The sequence below is a fragment of the Hyla sarda genome, chromosome 2, assembly GCF_029499605.1.
Source record: "Hyla sarda isolate aHylSar1 chromosome 2, aHylSar1.hap1, whole genome shotgun sequence".
In the NCBI taxonomy this organism is placed as follows: Eukaryota; Metazoa; Chordata; class Amphibia; order Anura; family Hylidae; genus Hyla; species Hyla sarda.
Window position 1 is genome coordinate 438,745,219 of NC_079190.1, and position 24,235 is coordinate 438,769,453.

The following is a 24,235-nucleotide window of genomic DNA, read 5'->3' on the forward strand; positions in this document are numbered from 1 at the left end:
GCTAAAGAATCATCTCTACGCCAAAATGGAGAAATACCTGTTCGAGAAGTCTAGTCTTCTGTTTCTTGGCTACATTGTCTCTCATCGGGGCCTGCAGATGAATTGTCTGCAGTATTGGATTGGCCTTGTCCTTTGGGCCTATGTGCTATTCAGCGCTTTTTGGGATTCACTAACTATTATCGTCAATTTATCCCACGTTTTTCGTCCTTGGTTGCTCCAATCGTGGCTCTCACTAAGAAGACTTCTAATCCTAAGTCTTGGCCTCAGGAGACTGAAGAGGCCTTCTCCTGTTCAAAGTCTTCATTTGCCTCTGCTCCTGTGCTTACAAGACCAGATCCGGAGAGGCCCTTTTGCTTTGAAGGTTGAAGCCTCATCTATTGGAGTGGGTGCCATTTTTACTCAGAAAAACGCCAAGAGCAAGACTGTAACTTGTGGGTTCTTCTCCAAGACCCTCTCTCCTGCTGAGAGGAATTACTCCATTTGAGATCGTGAACTCCTCGCTATCAAGCTAGCCTTGGAGGAATGGCGACATTTATTGGAAGGTTCTTCTCATCCGGTCAGCATCTACTCCGACCATAAGAATCTTCTATACCTTCAGTCTGCTCAGGATTTGAACCCCCACCAGGCAAGGTGGTCACTGTTCTTTTCTAGGTTCAACTTCTTCTTCCACTTCCGTCCAGCAGATAAGAACATCAGGGCAGCTGCTATCTTCAGGTCCTCTGACGTCATTGGTTTGGACTCCACACCTAGGCATATTATTCCTCCTGATCATTTGATTCCTGCAGCTCCTGCTGAAATTCAACAAGTTCATCCTGGAAAATCCTTTGTGCCCGACAGATTGAGACACAAGGTACTGAAATGGGGTCATTCCTTCCTGACAGCAGGTCATCCTGGTATACGCAAGACTCTCCTTCTAATCTCCCGGCACTACTGGTGGCCCCATCTTGAACGTGATGTTTCTGATTTTGTTCGTTCCTGTGAAACTTGTGCCCATGACAAAACTCCTCGACAGAGACCTGCAGGATTCTTACAGCCTTTACCCATTTCGGAGACTCCCTGGTCCCATATTGCCATGGATTTAATCAACGATTTGCCACCATCTCATAATAACACTGTCAATTGGGTCATTGTAGATCAGTTTTCCAAGTTGGCTCATTTTATTCCTCTACCAGGTCTTCCTTCTGCCCCACAGCTGGCAAAGTACTTCTTGTTGTCTTTCGTTTACATGGTCTTCCTCAGCATATCGTTTCGGATCATGGTGTGCAGTTTGTCTATAAGTTCTGGCGAGCCCTTTGTAACCGTCTGGTCATCAATCTGGAATTCTCCTCTTCCTACCACCCTTAGTCCAAAGGTCAGGTAAAGAGGGTTAATCAAATTTCGGCATTTTGTTTCAGCTTACCAAGATGATTGGGTCAACCTTCTCCCCTGGGCTGAATTCTCATATAATCATAAGGATTCCACGAGGCGGTCTCCCTTTTTGGTTGTCTATCTCCGTTCTCCTCTTCCTCTCCCAGTCTCCTCCGGTGTGCCTACTGTTGATGAGCTGGTCTGTGACTTCTCCACCTTCTGGCAACAGACCCAACAGTCATTATCCCAGGCTTCCTCACGCATGAAGGCACAAGCTGATAAGAGTAGAAAACCTCCTCCCTCCTTCTCTCCTGGTGATATGGTGTGGCTTTCATCCAAGTGCATTTGCTTCTACAAAAAATTAATCCTGTCTCCTACAAACTCCGTCTACCTGCTACGTTACGTATTCCCAATTCCTTCCACGTCTCTCCTCAAGCCTCTTGTCATAAACCGGTTTTCTCAAAAAAATCTTGTCCCCACACCTGTCTCCGGCTCTTCTGACATCTACAAAGTTAAAGAGATTCTTGCCACTAAAACCGTGAGAGGTAAACAATTTTTTCTGCTCAACTGGTAGGGTTATGGTCCTGAGGAGAGATCTTGGGAGCCTGAGGAGAATATCCTTGACCGTGACCTTCTCAGAAGTTTTCTGAATCGTAAAAGGAGGGGGAGACCAAAGGGGGTGGGGGGTAATGTTACGTTATGTGCTCCGGCCGCACACACTGGCCATGAATGCATGGTCCCGTTACCTGCATGGCTTGGATTTGCATCGCAGGACGCACCTGCATGCGAATCCCAGACCATCACTCACCTGGTGCTTCTCCTGCCCCTGCCTCTCTGCTCCAGCGCGCATGTCCCCGTCCCCTAGGGCACGCGCACGCCGGAGCTTTGAGATTTAAAGCGCCAGTGCGCCTATTAGTGAAGTAACACCTGTGGCTCATTAATAAATTCCTCTATCTCCCACACTTCCCTGCCCTTGTTGCCCTAGTGCCTCAGAAAAAGCATTCCTGAGAGTTGCCTTGCCGTGTATCATACCCTTTGCTCCGTGACCTTACCTTGCTCCTTTGCCACCTGCCTACTGACCACTTGCTACGTTCCTGACTACGCTACTGTGCCGCCAGCCCTGACATATCCTGACCATGAATTGCCTTATCCCACCTGTGCCTCAAATCTCTTCAGCCGCCTGTGTGGTCAAGCCGTATTAGGGTAGCGACCTGGGTGCCGCCTGCAGCAGCAAGTCCATCCCGCTTTGCGGCGGGCTCTGGTGAAAACCAGCTGCACCTTAGACTCCGCTCCCTGGTACGGTCCGAGTCATCTACGACACAGGTCTAGTGGATCCACTATCATCAGTGTTCCAGTCTACTGAAACTTGAGTGTTACAGCAATATGGGCATTCTGACTGATCTGAGGCTAATGCAGCCCTATATGCTGCTAGTTGGGATACAAAATATGTTCTTTACCTTTCTATTAAAGCTACAGTACAGTAAAACCTTTTGTTTTACTAATTTGTCCTACAATAGCACTTTTGTGGGATTGGACCAGATTGGCTAGCCTTCACTTCTTATGTGCATTAGTGAACATTGAGTACCTATGACCCTGTTGCCTGTACACCATAAGACCTGCTGTTTCAGAGATGCTCCAACACTGTTTCTTTTTCTTGGCCCCTGTATATCATGCTTAAAGCGTTACTGTAATTAGTAGGAAAATGTTAAAAAGTGCTTAAATCAGTTTAGTAATGTGCCCTAAGACCTGTATGCATAATAATATGCTTGTGATAATATGTAAAATGCCTTTTGATCTATGTATTACTGTGATGAGTCTTTCTGAATTTCTCTGGGAGGCTGGGGGTTATTCTCAATGAGCATGATCAGCTTCTCTCCTCCTCCCCGTCATGTGGTCTGCCCAAACATTTTTCATTTGCAACACTTTCTAAATGTATGTTCTACATAACTCTGATGCAGCCATGTGAAACAGAAGAAAAACCAGCATTTTGTGCAAAAAAATAAATAAAATTTTTATAGTTTCACAGCTTTGTGACCAAGCATGCTTTTTATAACCCTAAATCTGACATGTGGAACCTATATGATGCAAATGCACAAGAAATAAGTTCATAAAATTACCAAAGAGAAACCATTTTGCATATAAATAATAGTTTAGCACCTTATATTGCTTGTCACTGTACATGTAAATGTTTCTCTTCTTTAAGACTGCAAGCTGTCTGTGCATCTTGTCTGTGCTCTGAGGCACAGCATGGATATAACCACACCTCTCTCCCCCCTCTTTCGCATAAAAACATTATTTTTTGATGGACCAAAAAGGCTGGATTTTCAGGGTTCATTTGAAAAATTAAAGAGACAGACACCCCTAGTGGCCATTTTTTTAAACCATTTTTCACATGTTTAGCAATCACATTTTTTTATGAAGTATATAAGAAAATGCTTAGTTTTAAGGAAGTATTTAATGGAAAAAAGTGGTTTCTAATGACAGTAACGCTTTTGTAGTGTCCATTTTTGTATTTTTCTGTTTTGGGGTCTGTTTAGACACTGGGCTTGTGTCTGAGCAGTTTTCTGTACTATTCTCCCTGGCTAGGGGGAATAGTTAAAGATCTCAGCCAATTACAGCCTGGGTGAGGTTTTAAAACCCGAACTCTGTTGGAACTCTGGGCTTGTGATTATTTCTTACTCTATGACTGTTTTAGTCTGTCTGTTATTATCTGAGTTTTAACTATGGCTTGATTCCTTTTATGATATAGATTTTAGTCTGCTTGGTTTTAAGTACATCTGTTGGTTTTTTGGATTATGTATGTCCATTCTGCTTTTACCTTGTTATCTTAGTCTGTGTTCACACTGTTAGTCTTGTGATTGTACTTGTGCTCAGTATTTAGTCTTTGGATTCTGTTCAGACTCATCTGGTTCTCAGTCTAGTGTTCCATGTATTATATTTCTGTTTACTTCTAGGCCAGTATCCTGATCACATGGTGGAGTGTGCCCGCTGGCTAGGAGTCTATTTGGCTTTTGTATTGATGTCCTTCTATGTTTGGAGTGGGGAGTCTAGTTTGTTATTTGTTTTGTGTTCAGTGTGAACAGTGTTCTATATTTCCTGATCTGTTTAGTGTTTGTCATTCAGTTCATCTGTTCATTCCCTGCATCTCCTGGTTTTTGCTGTATACTTTTTCCATATCTAGTCTTGTTAATTTATTCATATCTGCCATTAATCTTGATTCCGATTCCTGAAGTGTATGTTAGTACGCTTTATCCTGCCCTGTTAGTATTTATATTCTGCCTGGTTTGTTTATTAATATCTGTTCTGGTTTTTGTTTCCCCGTTATGTTTCTGACCTGTCCCCGACTATTTACTGTATTATTTGTGTGCCTTTACGCCCATTGCACTTTAGCGTAGGAAGGGACCAGCTCCAAGTTGTCGATCTGCTGTTTAGAGCGGATGGGCAAGTAGGCAGGGAGAGTGTTTATAGGGACAGCTTAGGGCTCACTTTCCCTTTCCACCCCCGGTCATGACAGCTTTAAGCCAAGGAAGACAATCGTACTGGGGGGACCAGAGCAGGGCACCGAAAGCGCTGGAGGTAAGTAAAGGTTTAATTTTTTTTATATACAGCACAATGGACAAAGTTTTGAACCCCCTCCTGCCAAATAACTACTTTAAAGCTATCTTTTAAGCTATACTGACCTGTGTTTATATTGTGGAGGGTAAGTCTGAACAGCTTCCCCCCCTGTTTCCCAAACAGGGCACTTATACTGAACTTATACTTAAACAAAAATACATTGATTTACAGTGATTGTATGCTGAGAGTTTCCATCCTAACTTAAAGTAATACTGTGGTGATAGACTTTGTTTTGGGCCTCATCTATTTCATGTGCAACAACTGAAGGTGTTCAATGGCCAGTAAGGCGAAGATTAAAGTGGACCGCAGGGTTTCTTGTAAGTGGGTTAGACTCATATACATATTGCATTTGTGTAATTTTTGTGCTATACCATACTTTACTAGTTACTATGCATGGTTGTTTCTTTATGCAACCCAAAGTAAGTTCCAAGTTAGTTCTGTTTCAATTTTATTAATAATCTCAGCGATGTTCCCAACGGAACCCCAGATCCATACCCTGGATGTTTTGTTGGGTGGAGGCAATGCTCGAGTTATGTTTCCACACTACCATGTAGCGAAGGTGCAGGATTGGCATGAAGAGCACAAAGAGGGGTTTATGTTATTAGAATTGAACACATTTCATTGTCAGCTATTAATTGTGAACATCTCAATCAGGTATGAACGACTGCGGCAGACCTGCTCAATAGCTCTGGTCGGAAAATATACCAAACTGAGTGATTGTTACACCTCTGTCTTCAAGGCTCTAGAACACTCTGCTCTGGCCATCAATCATAAGCTGAATTTAATGGTAAGTCATTATTTTTCCCAGTTGGGTATTTCAGTCAGGATAAAGCCTGTGGGTCAGCCGTCAATGGAGCGGCTTCTACTTCCTAGGGGCAACATATGTATTTTATTAGTGGTAAACTGTAGTTTATTAAGTTGGTTTTTCAAAAAGTTATAGTGGATAAAGAAAAGTTTAAAGAATCAGCTGACAATTACAATGTATACAGAATCTCAACTTTTATTACATTTCTTATCTTTAGTATATAGATTCTGCGGAACTAGAACCTTTAACCAAAAAAGAAGATCCTGTAAAATACCATAAGGCTTGGGAAAAGCTGTGCAAAGCTCAGTAAGTCATGTACTTAAATTGACAGCGTATAGAAATGCAATAGATCTTTAAAATTCTTTATGTGATTTATCTAGTGCTCAATGATGACTTGAAAAAAGCAAATTAAGAGATGAAAACATGTTACAGTATAAATATTTTTGGTACCGTAATCCTTTTAGTACCATGATCCTGTAAGCATTGACTTACAGGGTTTCTTCCTCCAATAGGTGGCACTGAAAAGCAAGCTCTTATACTTGAGGATGAGAGCTTCTTTGCATATTTTGTCCCAGGGAGTAATGTATGGTCTATAAGATGCCCTCCACCAGTGTGGAAGTCTCCGTAAGGTCTCAGGGTGAGAGAACGAAAGTGATGCACTCCTCCAACTTTATATATGAGAGTCCCTGGATTTAAGACTGCAACCAATATCTGGAAATAACAGGAAAAAGACAACACTACGCAAATTTATGGATTTGTCTCTACAAATCCAGGACTGATTGTTCGAATGAGCTACACTTTTCATTCTGCTTATTCTAACAATCAGTCCGGCTCTAAACTCTCGTACTCTTATTGATCAAAGCATTTGACATGTCTTTAGGACATGTCAAAAGTTTTTTAAAGTGTCAGGTACACTATACACTTTAAAGGACTACTGTCATTTCAATATCTTTTTTTTTTTTAAACTTGTTTTAATGAAAATAACAGAAATACAGAGGAAATACAGAGGATCATAATACCAACGATCATATAATAGTGGTATGTAAAGTGTATCAAAGCAGCGGCGCCTAAGTGCTGCTCTCACAGCAGAAGGCTCCCTTCCCCCCGCTGGCTCTCACGTTCTGTGAGAGTTAAAAATCTGAATATTGAAGACGAGGGCGGGCAGCAGGTGGAATATAGATGAGACAGGGGAGCTTGTTGAGCCAGCTCTCTGTCTCCAATGCGCGCTAGAGTGCAAAATGATTACATTCATAAACATCCCTGACTGCTAAATAAGCAAAGTGACCCCTCATTTTACAGCTACATACCCGCACTATTACCCAGTATATTGTGTTTTGTGCGGGTGAACCAGCTGTCAGATTCTCTTTAAGTGAAAAAAAAAGTGAATGGTTAAATAGTTTTTTAATTCTACCATTTATATAAAATATGAGAAAAAGACACACAGTGCTCTCTGCTGCCACCTCTGTCCATATCAGGAAATGTCCAGAGTAGAAGCAAATCCCCATAGCAAATCTCTCCTGCTCTATACAGTTCCTGACACAGACAGAGATGGCAGCAAAGAGCAATGGGGTCACACTGGAAAGAACTATACAACTTCCTCTGGAGCATACAGCAGCTGGTAAGTACTAGTAGGATTAAGATTTTTAAATAGAAGCACCCCTTTAATTATATAAACTGGGCTATGTACATATATGATGAATTTTAGGCATATACTGAATGTAACCATTAGTTTGTGTACAGACTATTTCGGCGCCGTTCAGGATATTGCAGAAAGACCCCCATCGATCACACACTTTTCATACGCTGGATAACACTTGGAATTTTCTAATTCTTTTTGCACAAAGTTATTGTGTAGAACAGCAACAACATGGTGAACATGCATTGTTGATCAATTTAAATTCAAAAGTACTAGACACTTTAACTCGTTATATTCCTATTAAATAATCGGAAGAGAAAATATATTGGAAGATTAGACCTGAATGGCTGCACCCATCTTTTATACCTTAGGTAGTGCCGTGAAGCAAATAATACTTTAATTGACTTGCCTTCAAATACAATGGGCACAGATGCACAGTCGGTATACCTTGACAACATATCTGAAGTGATCCATTTTCTGTCTTATATGCCAGCGTATCTATTATGTTCAGGATGTGGCAGGGCTGCCAGCCCTGCAGGGAGAACATTCATTTTATGTATGTGCTTACGGTCATTTCCTATGAATAGTTCCACTCACTACCATTTGGTGTAAAACCTGCTATAAAAATGTAATGTTTCTGATCTGTAACGTTTCTAATCTGATGTTAAAGGGGTTATCCAGGAATAGAAAAGCAGAACTTATTTCTTTCAAAACAGTTCCACGTGTCTGTCCCCATGTTGCGTGTGGTTTTACAACTTGGCTCTATTTACTTCAATGGAACTGTGCTGCAGAACCACACCCAACATGGAGACAGACTGGAAGCGTTTTTTAAAAGAAAGTAGCTCTGTTTTTCTATTCCTGGATAACCCCTTTAATCTCTTATGTTTTTCTAGTGGCTTTTCATGGGGCCGTACAGGCCAAAATTCTGAGCTGATTGAATTCAAAGCATATTCCTGTTACAACCTGCTTCTGTTAACACAACCATAGAGTAAAAGGGATATTTCCACCAAGGACATGGAAGTGCCGGATAATGGGGGGAACCCACTGCCACTGACCCTGTATATGGACAGAACTAAGTCCCTGTTTATACCACAGAGATTCCTCATGACAATTCTGCATGGATTATGCTTGCAGCACCCCCTTATTGATTTTAATGCTTCCGATGCACAGTTCATGTGTCAAAAGTCCTGCAACAGAACTTCTGTCGAGGAATGGAAGTCCGGCGGAAGATTGAATATGTTCAATGTTCCAGCGGAATCCACTAGAGAAGTGCTGATTGATGATGGGACTGTGCATTTGCTGCGGACATTAACGCTGATTCCGGGCCATTTTAGGATCCACTGAGGGAATTCAGCAAGGACGTTCCTTGGTTAATTTTCTCTGTGTGAACATACCGTATCTTTACTCTGCCCCTGATGATTACTTATCTAAACATTGGCAAAATACTTGGCTGGGCTTGGAAACTTGAATATCCAGGTTTACAGTTAGGGTGGTAATGGGTTCTAATGGGCTCTTTTCATAGTGGGTGCTCCATTATATACCATTGTAAGAAGTAAGTGGGGTTATTTGGATGCATAAAATGTTTCATATTTTGCTTACACCACTGTATGAAATAAATAATAATGGCATACTTACCTATCTGGTCCCTAATATATCTGTACTCTATTATCTGGTCCCCTTTTTGTCGCTCTGCTTCCTGCTTCCTACAAGCTTGTATCGCCAGTGATGCCCCACTAAGCCAAGCAATGTCCACAGTTGTGTCCCACCTCAGTACAGTCTGTCTAATTAAACAATAAAAACTTCAATTCACCTTCCTTGCCCCCTCGTTGCCTCCAGCATCAGGTGTCCCTGTCTCCACTGACAGTCTGCTTCCCCTGAGCCTGCCAGAGCTGCCGACAGAACATCACAGTGCCGATCAGCAAATCACTGGCCACAGTGGTGTCCTCCCTCAACCGGTGATTGTCGAGCAGCACTGTCAGTTTCCCTGCTGTTGACAGAGTATACTGATACTGGAACCTACGAAGGAATGAAGAAGGTGAGTTCCAAGTTTTTATTGTTTTAGTAGGCATGCTGAGCAAAGTACTACAATAAAAAAATCACCAGATAACCCCTTAAATAACTAACTTAGAGGGGTTGTACAGGTGCCACTGCGCCTTGCTGGAAACTTTGCACTTTTTTTTGCATTGTTTGGTTAAGACTGTAAACTGTGTATTCAGTAGGGGATCTTAGATAGCAGGATGTTGAACAAATACCCACCAGTCTGAATGAGACAATGAATAAGAAATGCTTGCTAAAATGGGAGACCTTTTGGTTTTCTGAACTCAAAACATTGCTACTGTCATGCATGAATGAAATATGCAGCTTTAGGGTAGGGTCACTTGTAGCGCATCCACAGCATATTTCACGCTGCCAGAAATACAGCAGACTAACAGGGCTACCCTATTGCAGCCCTCAGTGTGCAGTATGATTTGGAGGCAGGCCCAGCACGCCAATGTGGCTGTGACACGCAGGCCTGCCTTCAAACCTTATTGCACATACAGGGCTGCATCGCTGTAGTCCTGTTTGACTGCTCCAAGCATAATCTGCAGCGTATTTCCCTCTGCACAGCGTTGTTCCTGTAGCGTGAAATACACAGCAGATGCACTACAGGTGACCCTGCTTTAAAAGCTTATTTGTAATACTGATGTATTCCATTGCTGTTAGATGAATATCTGTTTGTTGTAGTAGTGTGCATAGGAAAACCTGCAGTCTCAATGTTGCTTAATAGAGGAGCTATAGGTGTGCATTCGGTATTTGTTAGACCTGGTTATCAGACCCCAGTACGCATGAGTAAGGGGGTGAATCCCGAAAACAACACATCAGATCCTGACATGCTTCTGTTTTTCCAGACATATTTGAAATACAGGGAGCATAAAAAGAAAAGATGAAACAAACACGTAAAACTGTTTATTATCTGGTCTAACTGCTGGTAAAATACCCTTATGCCCTTGTGGACTTAGTAAAAAGTTCTTAATGGAGTTTGGTGGTGCTCCTCGCCAGGGTCTGATTGTCTTATAAATATTGCACCTTTACTTGGATTGTTCTATAATGAAATGTATTCGCTAATAATTTTGGAATTGGGCAAAATAAGTGGGCGTTTAGTTTTAGGATATGATGTATTTTAAGCTTCAAGGCTCAGATATGTTTGGAAACTGTTAAAATGACATGCCAATGCAGAATCCCCTTTCATTTCAAGCTAGTGACAATGTTTGCAGTCCGAGCCAAAACTTGTATACACTTGGAAAATTACCCGAGCTTGGTTACTAGCTAACTACACTTGGGCCATTTAAATGAATGAAGCCCATTCCTATCTTAGCACTGATATCTTGGCATGTCACTTTGACATTTTTCCGACATATCTGAGACTCGGATGCCCTATAGTAAACCTTTATGCACAGCACAGTTTATTTTTCCATTAATACATTTGCAGTATATTGTGATGTGAAAAACATTGTTATTTGTCATGCATAGATGGTCTCTCAGAAAATAATGCCTTGTCCTTGAGTGAAAGCCGGGATGAAAAAAGACGTTAACACCTACTAAAATGATTCAGATGCCATATTACTGTCAATATATTGTAATACCTCTGTGTGCAAGAGTTATTCTATCGTCAAATTGTTAGTAACAGCTCCAGTCTGTTGAGGACTGATGCTTTTACAGCATTGCCAAATGTTTATAATGCCATATATCAGTTGTTTTACATGATAATTGACTTTTATTATATGTCAGTTTAATATGCAAGTATGTACATATGTTTGTTTAAATGGGAAGAAAGGAAGTCAATGGAAGTCAATGCCAGATTTCCATAAGGCATAAGGAGTTGAACCAGTGGCTTTATGCTGGCTGAAACATGTACTTGTGCATCTGGCATCTCCCTTCTTGTCTCACCACTGCCACTGTTGGCCCCTCTATAGCTCTGTTACATCTTAAAGGAACAGTGCTATGTAAATTGGTTAGTTCTTAGCCTTTAGATAATCACCTTTCATTATTTATACCTGTCACAACTTGCTTGAGTAATGAGGTTCCTTGTTCCCTGTCTATCTCTGCAAGTGTTGTTTGCTGTTTTGTATTTGACCAAGACTATTTACTGACTCTGCTCCTGGATAACTGCCTGCCCTGGCCTCTTTCTGTCTTTGGTTGGGTTTACATATATTTGGCATACTGGTGCAATATAGAAATTCTCGATTTCTACCCATTTTCCAAGCTGGTAGCCTGGAATAAAATCTGACCTATTGAAGATCTGGTATAGCTGCCCTCTGACATTGTTGTCTAACATTTGTTGATCTGGTGAAACCACATCGGATAGCAACTATGGCAAATCACTAGACATATGTGAACCTGACCTTATCGTGCTAAATGAACTGTGACAGCCCTGTCCTTGGATTTGTATACTGCTTCTGTTAAATGGTACTAGTACTAGAAATACCATCTTAAATACTATCCCCAAGCCATCAGCTGTTACTGTAGGAAACTACTCCTAATCCTTAGGGATGCAACCTAAGGATTACCTGCATAAAGCTCATACCCATTTTTAGGGTAATTTGCTAAATCTATTTTACGTTTGTCCTAGCCAAATCCAGTAGTTACATGCTCCTGTCCTGACCTCTCACCGTGACATCGACCATTCCTGGTTAATTATCTGTTATAGACTGCTGGTTATATTTGTATTATATTTGTTCTGACTGATAGAATTCTACATATTTGTCCAACATCTTATCTAGTTACAGAGCTTTGCATTACTCCTGCCTAACTAAAGAGAAGTAAATGGTCCGGGTTTTTTGTGGTAGTGTCCAGGATTTTCCCTAGGTGGTCTGTAAAATACCATTGCCTCCTACTCAACTTGCTTGGCCAGTTCTAGATAAAGCTTCCTCTTCTTCTGCACTAGTATTTTGCGGTGGTCCAATTGTTCCAACTGAGACTGCAGAGTGGCAACACATTGTTAAGGCAACCAGCACCAAAATTATGATTAAAATTCCCTGTGGCCTATTTAAATTGTGGTTGATTTCTATCTTGGCTCTTGTTACTCCTGATTTGACTCCTGATTGACCCTTTTTCTGACCTTTGCCTTGTTCTGAGATTTTGTGCCTGTCTCACCCCTCGGATTGTTTGTCTGGTACCTGTTGTTCTACTTCCGGCTCTAAAAGCAATAGTTTGATGAACTTTGTTTGCAGCCTCTGTTTTTCTCTGAAGTCCATTTCCCTGCAGTTATTTTTCTTATCCTGGATGTACCTAAATTATTCTCTTCCTTTTCTCCTGTGCATGTATAAGCCTTAGGGTCTCATGTTCAGGAGTCTATCCCAGGTATATTTCCCACTTTGCGTCCTGTTGCCACATATATAAATGTTTGGCATGATTTTACATTTTGAACTTATATTAATGAAGGCAACATTGTTGCATTCTTATTTTGTTGTTACTGTATGTTTCTTTGGGATTCAGAGTTTGATAAATATGGGATAGGGATACATTTACATTCTTTATATTTGAGAAGAATTTCGAACCAATTGAGAGCTTCCACTGTGTCGTAAGACCAGACTAAAGAGCGGAGGAACATTCACAATGCATTATAGAGTCATCTATTACTTGAAGGGAAATCATATTTGGCTTGAACGCTGTCCCTATCTTTAAAACATCCAGAGGATGGGGAACAGTGAAACTTGAGGGGATGTAAGTTCTAGCAGTATGATGGGGGAAGGGCATTTAAAGCACATTTGCAGTTATTTATGCAAAATGTATTAAGTTTTGTACAAGGATCTTCCCAACTTCTTAGGCATCAATATTCTCCTAAAAGCGTGAAAAAGCTATTCTCTGAAATGTGGGGAAAGTGACATTTTGTGGAAAGTCTGTAATATTTCACAGTGGAAGAAATTTAGAAATACAGTGGAGAAGATTAAAAAGTATTTAATCTTCCCTACTGTATTTCTAAATGTCTTCCACTGTGGAATATGACAGACTTTCCTCAAAATTTCACTTACCCCACATTTCAAAGAATGGCTTTCCACGCTTTTAGGAGAATATTGGCGCGTAAGAAGTTTGGAAGATTCTTGTACAAAACTTAATAGATTTTGCCTAAATAACTGCAAATGTACTTTAAATTCCATTCCCCATCATGCTGTTAGAACTTATATGCCCTCAAGTTTCACTGTTCCCCAGATACGTATCCTCACATTCCTCTGTATTCATCTTTACTCTATAATATATGAAAATGTGCAGCACTGTGATGGGAAAATATCTCCCTATATTGGTGAGGAATAGAAGATTCATACATTAACATTAACCACCTTTAGACCAGTCATAGGAGTGGTGAGGGAAATTAATATATGTGAAACAATATGTGGTAAAGGGTGTGATGCAGGGCAGATGGAATTACCCTAGGGGCAGATGGTATTAACCCCTTGTATTTGTGACGCCAGGTTTTGGTTTATCCTCAATACCACCCGAAGGTATACCGCTGGATCCTGGGCTAGGCACGGGGGCTATAATGACTCTGTCGTCAAGTTACGGACAACTGTAGCTTTACTAAGTGACAGATGGAACAGTCTTTAAAGTTCAGCCAGGTCCATGGAGGTGATCAGTGACTTCAGAGACCTTAAGAGCTTGATGGGACTTGCAGTAGATTTGGACAATTTTAGTGCAGGCCACTCTGACTTGACAACAGATGTGACAATAAACAATAGACTGTGACTGACTTGAGTTGACTTGACTTGAGACTGACTAAGCTGTGACTGTAGCTTACTTGTAGACTTGAAGGCTTGTGGCTGCAACACAGACTTGAGGCCTCCTATGGACTCCAGAAACACTCTAGGACTTGACTGCACTGGACCGCAGCAAAGACTTAACTGGAAATCAAGAGCATAAGAGCTAGAGCTAGCTCCACCCAGGGCTTGTATTGGGGAGACTAGGAGGGGTCCCATAGGTCACCCTTAGGTCACATGATCACTGATACCTCTCTACCCAATGCCTTAACTGCTGGGGCCCATTGGCACTAGCTACTTCTCCCTAGAACTCTATACATGTTTTAATACAACATACCACTGTTACCTTTATATACAGCAACTCTGTCACTATACGTGCCTTACTTATATGTCAGGGAAACCCTCTGACGGGTAGAGCACCCTGTACGCGTGGACAGGAAAAATGATTAGACATGTTTACATTAGACAGTTGTGGACTGGTAATATACATCCTGGCTACAGCCCTAACTAGCTATTATACTGGGCTAGTTCATACACAATACACTTATTTACATAACATTAGCATTTGACTATGCTAGACTGATTGAAATAGATGACATACTATACTGACAACTTTTATAGGGTACTATTATTCACGGTACCTAGCTGGTATTTGTCCTTGTGTCGACCTTTAAGATTTGAGCAACTCCACCTCTGGAGAGTCTGGAACTCTTGAGATTTCTGGAGCTATTGGGACTTCTGGGGCTGCAGCTGGCTCTTCCTCAGCGAACTCAGGAGTTGGTATTAGTTCAGGACTGGCTGGACGCAGAGTCGCTGGCATCTGTGTTGAAGAGGCTGGAGAAAGGGTTGGTACTCTGGAGACTGATATATAGGCTGGAGCCAACGGTGACAAGACTGGGACTGGCGTGGAGACTAGTGTGGGTAGAACCAGCCCCGGGGTTGGTGAGACACAGAAGATCGCAGGCTGATTTGGAGAAAACATGGGGAAATACATAGATGGGTGCATTCCCTCGCCCGAGACGTACTCTCTTGCATGTCTGACAGTGGGAGGAGGCGGCGCTGGGAGAACTGGTTGATCTTCTTTGAGACATAACTTGATTTGATTCCGGTGAACGACTTGTGGCTCATACCCAGGTTTTTGCACTTTGTATACATCAGACTCAGGATAGGGTATGGCTGTCACCGTGTACGATTCTGTCTCCCATATAGAGTATAACTTGTTGGTCCTTGGAAACTTTCGTAGCCAGACTTTATCACCCAATTGAAGTGGTTTGGCGGAGGCATGGCAGTTATAGTCCTCTTGTGAATCCTGGTAGAAAAAACAGACATGACCGCACATCCACAATTTTGTATTATGATCTAATTTCTTCTCAGCATAATTACAAAAACTAACAGGTTGTAAGTATATACGTTTTGATCAAAAGGTACAAAGCCCACTCGCCACGTCAAGGCCACCTATTGAGAGTGCTTCCGTGGCGCCGTGTCTGTGGGGAGGCGCGACTCATGGGCTGGTTTGAGTGGCATTGGGGCCGCTCTGCCAGTGGGTCGTTCCCCCTGTGGGCACTGGTGTCGCGGCGGTGGTGGTCGCCGCCCAGTGCTACTCCATTTTATGCTAGGGATGTTAGGGACCCACTCTAATTAGGTGGCCTTGACGTGGCGAGTGGGCTTGTACCTTTTAAACAAAATGTATACTAACAGCCTGTTAGTTTTTGAATTTATGCTGAGAAGCAATTAGATCAAATTACAATATGTAGATGTGTGACCATGTCTGTTTCTTCTACCTGAATTCACATGGTTATAGTCCTCTTGTTGTCTCTATTGAGCATCGCCCATCTTCTTGCTGACAATTTCTTTGGCTTCTTGGATCCTTCTCTGGTTGTCAGAGACCCATTCCTGGGAGGCTTGCGGAGAGTTGTTGAACAGGGCCTGGAGCCCAAATGTCCGATCTTTAGGCAGCTGCCCATGTCACCCCATCATCAAGTAGAAAGGGGTATACCCTGTAGAACAATGGACCATGTTGTTATATATCTCCAGTAATACGGGCAGCAGTCAGGGCCACTCTCCTTGTCTTGACACAGAGGCTGCTCGCAACATAAGGATAAAGACTTGATTGATGCGCTCAGAGAACCCGTTCCCCTGGGTGTGGTAAGCGGTAGCCTTGCAGGCACGGAATTGACACTCTTGGAAGAGTTGGGCCTCGAAGGCCGCTTCTCAGTCCGTTAGGACAGACTCCGGACACCCAAGGGTTTGCACCCAATTGGAGTAGAACATCTGGGCCGCTGTCTTGGAGTAATGATCCACCATGGTGAGAGCATAAGTATACCCGGACAGGGTAGGAGACAATTTGACATGGTCTAGCATTACTAACTGGTTGGGCCTTTGACTCTGGATGGAATGGAGGGGTGTTCTTTCATCCTTGCACACATTCTTGGTGACATTGCAGTATGCACACTCACTGCACCATTTCTCAATGTCATTCCGCATTCCGATCCAATAGAATATTTGCCTGACAGTAGCCTCGGTCTTCAGGATTCCAAAGTGCCCCGACTGGTCATGGAATGCATTGAGGACCATTGCTGCGTCTCTTTGGGGAACCAGAATCTGATCTGTCTCTTTGGGGAACCAGAATCTGAAGTCGATCAACAGAGACCTGATCCAACTTGCCGCTTCAGTACTTGATGGCTCAACTGTAATTGGCTAAACTTGAAGCCCATGTTGTTTGACAGCACCCAACTTGGCAGTGTTAAGGTGGGCCAACGGGTTATTATCCATGTAGACAGTAAACGGCGTGGCAGTCAAATAGTCTTTGAACTTTTTGGTCATGGCCCATACCAGGTTACGACTGGCATGGGCAATAACTCGCTCTTGTCCTTCCTGGACTTGGCACAGGACAGCTCCCAGACCTTCAAAACTTGCATCAGTATATAGCGGGAATGGCTGACTGTAGTCTGGATACGCCAAGATGGGTGGTTCTCTCAGCAGACGTTTAAGAGCTCTGAACGTTGTTTCTTGCTCTTCGGCCCATTCAATAGGTAGTCTTCCGTTGTAGTTTTCCTTCGCCGTACCCCATAGGAGAGCTGTGAAGGGTTCTGCAATTTGGGCGAAGTGTGGAATGAAGGGGCGGTAGTAGCCGGCAAATCCCAGGAAGCTCCTGACATCTTTCACCGTGCACAGAGTAGGCCAGTTCTTGACGGCTCCCACCTTTTCAGGATTAGGCTGGACTCCCTCTGCGCTGACAACATGACCCAAGTAATGGACCTGAGGTTTAAGCAAGTGACACTTTGATGGTTTGATCTTCAGCCCGTGCTTGATCAAGACTTAAAAAGACGTGTGACAGGTGACTGAGGTGTTTCTGGTAAGACTTGGAATACACAATGACATCGCCCAGGTACAACAAGACACTTTAGAAATTCAAATGACCCAGGTGCTGGAACTTAGCAGGGGCATTTCATAGCCGAAACGGCATACTTTATTAACTCGAACAACCCCATGGGTGTCACGAAGGCGGCCTTATTCCGATCCTCCACGGCCATGGGCTTTTGCCAATATCCACTGGTTAAGTCCAGGGTGGAGAAGTAAGCGGCCGACCCGAGGGCCGTGAGTGACTCCTTGATTCTTGGCAAAGCGTAAGCATCTTTATGTGTAACATTGTTCAGTTTCCTGTAGTCGACACAGAAGCGGATGTTCCGTCTTTCTTCTTGATCAGGACAAGTGGCTCCTCCCAGGGACTCTGACTTTCCTGTATCACGTCCGCCTCTTTCATGTCGGCCAGCATCTTCTTGACAGTCTGATACATGCCTGGTGTTACCAAACGGTGCCTTTCCTTGATAGGCGGGCTGTCGCCTGTGAGGATGCGGTGCTGGATCATCGAAGTCTTCCAGAAGTCTGTGGGGTGTTTGCTGAAAGCTTCGTGATACCTTTTGGCGATATTGATGACTCCATTGACCTGGCCCCTTGGGGTAGTGTCGTCCCCCACTAGGGCTCTGGGGGATTATTGCTGGATCCACTGGTAACTTGAGCTGCATGCTGTTTGGCCACCAGACGTTCTGTTACAATGTCTTTCGACTCTAGGAGGTACAACTGAAGCACTGGAGTGTATTTGGGAAAGACACTAGCAAAATCAGACAAGTTTACTAACCGCACCGGGACTCTCCCGTTGGTGACAGTGAAAAGACTTCTCTCAGCTCGGATGAGAGAATGATCTTCCAACTGCATAGGTTCCAGCAGGGCCTAATAGTCCCTATTCTTGACTCGGGGACGTGCACGGCACCAGATGATGGTTTCAGTGTTGGGTTGTAAGGTCACTGACCTGAGATCTTGAACTCGTATTCTGCAGATTTCACCTTGCTTGTTGGCAAACTTCTGTTCTGCTTGTAGAACTTTCAAGTGGTGCTGCACAGCCCGCTGGTCTGAAGGGGACATATGGGGAAGAGAAGCATACAAGGCATCTAATATATCAGTGAAACAGTTTTTCATAATGTTCATCCCCAATATAAACTCAGCAGACCCCTTATCTGTCACATTATCCCTGCCCTTTAAGGACATGTTCACACAATTGAATGGTTGGCTCCCAGTATCCATGTCTGGGGACTGGTTGCCCATTATCTGCAACTACTTTGAAATTAACATCATCAGGCTCACACAATACACGAGCATCCCAATGCTGATAGAAAACACGTTTAGATATGGTAGACCCTTGTGACCCTGTATCTATTAACGCCTCTAAAGGTACACCTTCTACAATAACCATTACAAAGGGGCAGGAGGCAACATAAAGTGAGAGTCGTGATTTAGGTAATTCTGGAGTGGAGCCTGCTGACTTTTCTCCCGAGGGCCGGTTCCTTGACTACTGAGGGAATTCTGTTTAAACCCCAGCAGAAGGGTCTGTTACTCAGTAAGGACTCATTAGGGTTTTAGGTTGAACTAGATGGACTCTGGTCTTTTTTCAACCTTATGAACTATGTTACTATGTTACTCCCAGAATACCTAGCGGGTGAAGGAGCACAGTAATTGGGATAACAGTGGGCAGGAGCAGAAGGGGATTTTCAAGACAAGGATTGCTCACAGGAGTGTGGAGCAGGCTGGGTGGCAAGCTCCTTGATAGTCTTAGTCAATTGTTCAAGGTCTTGTTTAATACTCTGTAAGTCTGTCATAGTGACTGACAATGTTGCTTGTACTGCAGCCGGGACAGTTGAATGGGGCAGTAGAAGCCTGACCGTCACCCCTGAGGGTTCCTGAGCAGGTGCAAGGGGGGTACAAACATCTTTTGGACTCAGTCACGGACTCAATTACTTGGATAACTAGTCTATTAAAAGCAGGGAATGACATATTAGGATTTTGGGCTGCTAATATTCTCAGTTGGGCCTTGTCCCACTTCTTATGGACTCCATCAATAAATCTGTCCATTAACACTTTGTTGCCCAGCTCGGGAGTTATACCATCTAACTTCTGGACAGTCTCTAGGGTATTCTGTAGGGCTACAGCATATGCTCTCAAGGTCTCACCTGGCTTTTGTCGCCTTTCATGCAGCCGGAGACATCCCTCTGATGGAAAATATGACTCTGCATGTCCCTGTTAGCAGTTGCACCTGTTGGCTAGAAGGAAAAGAGTAAAAGACAAACACGCTCTGGATCCTCTCTTTGAAATCCCTCAGGGTGAAGGGGTCTCCATTGTAGATAGGAAGGACAGGGTTCCCCATGAATACCAGTGCAGACGTTGAAACACCAGGATTCTTGATGCTTGCTGGTGGCAGGGGGGCAGTACTCTGGCTTTTTGAGCAGGTGATGACCTCGCCGCTGGAGATGAAAGCGCGCTGGCGCCCGGTTGATCTGTGGTGCTGGGTCCAGGCATCCCATTGCTTTTTGAGTGCACTGTCGCTTTAAGAAGAATAGGGTGCTTTCCCCTTTAATATGACTGCTGAAGTGCTGCAGCGGCTCTAGCTTGACTGATGGGGGCACTATTGTGGACATTCCCCCTCTATTTTGCAGGTACCTGGTACTAATGGACAGTCTTGCGGACAATAACGTAGCAGTACTGACAGCTTCAGGCAAAGGTGACATGGTATTTAACAATCATTGGTGTTTGCGCTGCAGCGGGTACTTGGTAGATGAGAGACAGAGACGAGCACAGCAGCCGGAGCCTCCAATATGGCTGCGCCCAGGGAACTTCCGGTTTTGGTCCGGTCTGCAAAATCTTCCCCTGTGCAACACAGGGCCGCTCTTTGGTTCCTCCTCGCTGTACTGAAGAGGCGTCACCGCTGGAGACTGACGGGGCAGAGCTGCGACCGCTCGCGTGCACGGGAAACACCGGACCAAGTTACCCCTTTCAGGTACAGGCTATCTACAGTTCACAGTGGCAATTAACAGTCTTTTCTTCACCTCCTCCTCTATTTCCAAAGCGCCTCTTGACATAAACTTTTCACAGACAAAGTCCCTTACACTTTCTGGCGCAATTTTTTTCACATGTTTTACTCTGCAATGCTGGACACACTTCAGACTGGGGGATACTTTAGGCATAAGGCGCACACCCGTATCCTGCTCGTAGGATGCCAAAAATTGTGGTAAAGGGTGTGATGCAGGGCAGATGGCATTAGCCCCTTGTATTTGTGACGCCAAGGCGTGGATTATCCTCAATAGCACCGAAGGTATTCCGCTGGATCCTGGGCTAGACACGGGGTCAATTATGACTGACACCAAGTCACGGACAACGATAGCTTTACTGAGTGACAGATGGAACAGTCTTTACAGTTCAGCCAGGCCCACGGAGTTGACCAGTGACCTCAGAGACCTTAAGGGCTTGCTGGGACTTGCAGTAGATTTGGACAATTTTAGTGCAGACCACTCTGACTTGACAAAAGATGACTGTGACTGACTTGACTTGAGACTGACTTAGCTGTGACTGTAGCTTACTTGTAGATTTAAAGGCTTGTGGCTGCAGCACAGACTTGAGGCCTCCAATGGACACCAGACACACTCTAGGACTTGACTGCACTGGACCTCAGCAAAGACTTAACTGGAAATCAAGAGCATAAGAGCTAGAGCTAGCTCCACCCAGGGCTTATATTGGGGAGACTAGGAGGGGTCCCATAGGTCACTCTTAGGTCACATGGTCACTGATACCTCACGGGGTTACACTCACATGACAACTGGTTAAAATTTCTGCAATAACACTCTTATATACATTTTACAGTATAACACATGGCAGACAATTTATATACATAAGGGGACAGGTGTCGGGGGCCCAGGGGACACTGCAGGGAGGCTGCCTGACAGGGCAGCAAGAGTACAGGGGTATAACTCCTGTATTGGGCCACCACAAATATGTTCGGAGCTGCATTTAGCAGCACTTTTTTTTCTCAATACGTACTGCAGATTTAATATAATCTATATGCAGAGGTTTCGTAGGCTTAAACTTGCCCCCTGCTGATGTGCTTCCACCAAGCAGAGAATGGTGATAACCTGCAGACTAATCTCTCCCACAGTGGGTGGCATATCCTTCTCCATTACCACATTTTATTTTCTTTGATGTTAGATGTTAAAATAATAATAATTCTCCATTTATCATTACTTGTTCTGGGCGGCTGTCACAGAAGTCAGTGTATGTATATTTCTCAATAAATGAAAGGTTTGGTGAGATCAGAAACATTCTGCTCCGAATCACATATTCTGAAGTGATCAAACTAGGATATACACATTTCCTCCGACAGCTATTTGCATTCATGTTCTTCTAGAGGTACTCAGGTCAACATTGTATTCATGTGGTGAATGAGTGTTAAAGAACTTTAATTATTTTTACAAAGTGCCTTCTCCAAAGTGGAAAAAGCCACATAATAGTAGTTCTCTTTTTATGTAGAGTGTTTTTAAAGCCTATCTGTTGTACACTTACATGGAGTCCCACAGAGAGAGCATTGTGCATTCGGTATATATATATGAGCCGGTATTGTAAAGCTAGTAGGGCCTCTCAGCTGATAAAGCCCGTTGTCTGGAGGGTTCGGGGAAACTGTACTCAGCTCTGCTCATCTGCAGTGTCTAAAGAATCTCATTCAAAACTAAATGTGCGTAATCCAAAGGGAAGGCCTCAAGTCCGTCCTCCAGCTATTATATGTATGATAGCAGGGGTCCCGCCGCTGGGGACCCCTGCGATCTCTGTGCAGCCCCCGGCATTCTGTGCCAGGTGCTGCTTCCGAGACAGGGACGTGACTTCACGGTCATGCCCCATCGTGATGTCACGCCACGCCCCCTCCATTCATGTCTATGGGAGTGGGCGTGACAGCCGACACGCCCCCTCCCATAGACATGAATGGAGGGGGCTGGGTTCACATCAGCATTTTTCATCTCCGTTGCCCACATCCATTATAGAAATGAGCAACGGAGATTAAAAAAAGGTAATGGATTCCATTCATGTCAATGAGCTTTTTTTTAATCTCTGCTCTACTCTGTTATTGTCCATTGTGTTCATTTACATTTTATTTTTAAGCATATAAAAGATGGGCATACAGGATTTTTTTTTCTGTCATAAATAACGGATGTAATAATGCATTTAGTAATTTAATATTAAAGTCTAAGGTGACGCAAGTTACTCCATCATACTCCATTATATTTATATACTATTTTATCCGTTATTGCTACTAGCATGCTTAGTAAAAAAAAAAAAATGAAAATGATTATAAAATAACGGAGAGAAACAGTGTTTTAACAGATAATAAATGGATATCAATGGTCTGTTATTTCATATGCAAGTTTTACAAAATCTTTTGCCATTCTACTTTTGTTAACATCCGTTTCCTATCCATAAGGACTGACCTCCGCTATTTGTGTCAATAATGCACATATCATAACGGATTTGAACAATGCTGATGTGAACATAGCTTAAATAAGTAAATTTACTAATTATTTTTTTTTTATTTAATAAATTATTTTTTTACATCACACCTTTGACTTCCATAGCTTATCTGTGGCATTATCCGCAATCAGGAATAAAGAATAGTACTTGTGCTTATACTAGCGACCCCTATTACAGCATCACTAGGCTACAAATTAACACAACCACATCAACAATAAGCTGCATCACAATGTAGGCTGCATTCACATCCAGATTTTTGCATCCATATGATTTTGTCCTTGCGAATCCTGTACAATCATATATCTAGACATATCTATTGACTTCTTTTGACAAATGGTATCCAACCATTCCATTTTGGTCTGTTTATGTTTTCGGATGATTTTTTTAGGGGTGGAAATTCATGGTTGACTACGATTTTTGCATCCTGACTAAAAAATGGAGTTAAAAGGAATGTGATATATATATATTTTTTTATAACAATACCGTCTGTGTAAATTGTATTGAATTGTACACAATTTAGTTTTTTACACATGCGCTGTAGCTTTGGAATTGTCAAGAAACTTAAAAACAGACATGATTTTTTAAAAATAAAATGGGCAAACACGTGTGATAACTTACCATTCATGTCAACGTTTGAAGGTTGCAAAAGTCATGATGTGAATGCAGCCTAATATCTTTATTAATATCACAAAAACAGTTTTTCATTAAAAACTTTTGCAAACATTTGAGGGTAAAGCAGTATTTCCCAACCAGGGTGCCTCCAACTGTTGCAAAACTACAACTTCCAGCATGTTGGACAGCCAACGGTCTCAACTATGAGAGACCTAATGAAAAAAAAAATCCATAAAATCACATTGTCTGATTTTTCAAGAATTTATTTGCAAATTATGGTGGAACATAAATATTTGGTCAATAACAAAAGTTCATCTCAATACTTTGTTATATACCCTTTGTTGGCAATGACAGGGGTCAAATGTTTTCTGTAAGTCTTCACAAGGTTTTACACACACTGTTGCTGATATTTTGGCCCATTCCTCCATGCAGATCTCCTCTAGAGCAGTGATGTTTTGGGGCTGTCACTGGGCAACATGGACTTTCAACTCTCTCCAAAGGTTTTCTATGGGGTTGAGACCTGAAGACTGGCTAGGCCACTCCAGGGCCTTTAAATGCTTCTTACGAAGCCACTCCTTCATTGCCCAGGCGGTGTGTTTCGGATCATTGTCATGCTAAAAGACCCAGCCATGTTTCATCTTCAATGCC

At 42.9% G+C, this 24,235-nt stretch overlaps 1 protein-coding gene across 4 annotated transcripts in view; it reads left to right on the plus strand.

Moving 5' to 3' along the window:
- The window catches only part of CTPS2 (CTP synthase 2), a 358,316-nt gene that overhangs the window by 181,032 nt on the left and 153,049 nt on the right, over positions 1-24,235 (plus strand). For all 4 annotated transcript variants that reach the window (XM_056559224.1, XM_056559228.1, XM_056559225.1 and 1 more), the window contains exons 10-11: positions 5,617-5,749; positions 5,985-6,073. In XM_056559224.1, the coding sequence (XP_056415199.1) occupies positions 5,617-5,749; positions 5,985-6,073 (222 nt within the window). The remainder of the gene's footprint in view (positions 1-5,616; positions 5,750-5,984; positions 6,074-24,235) is intronic.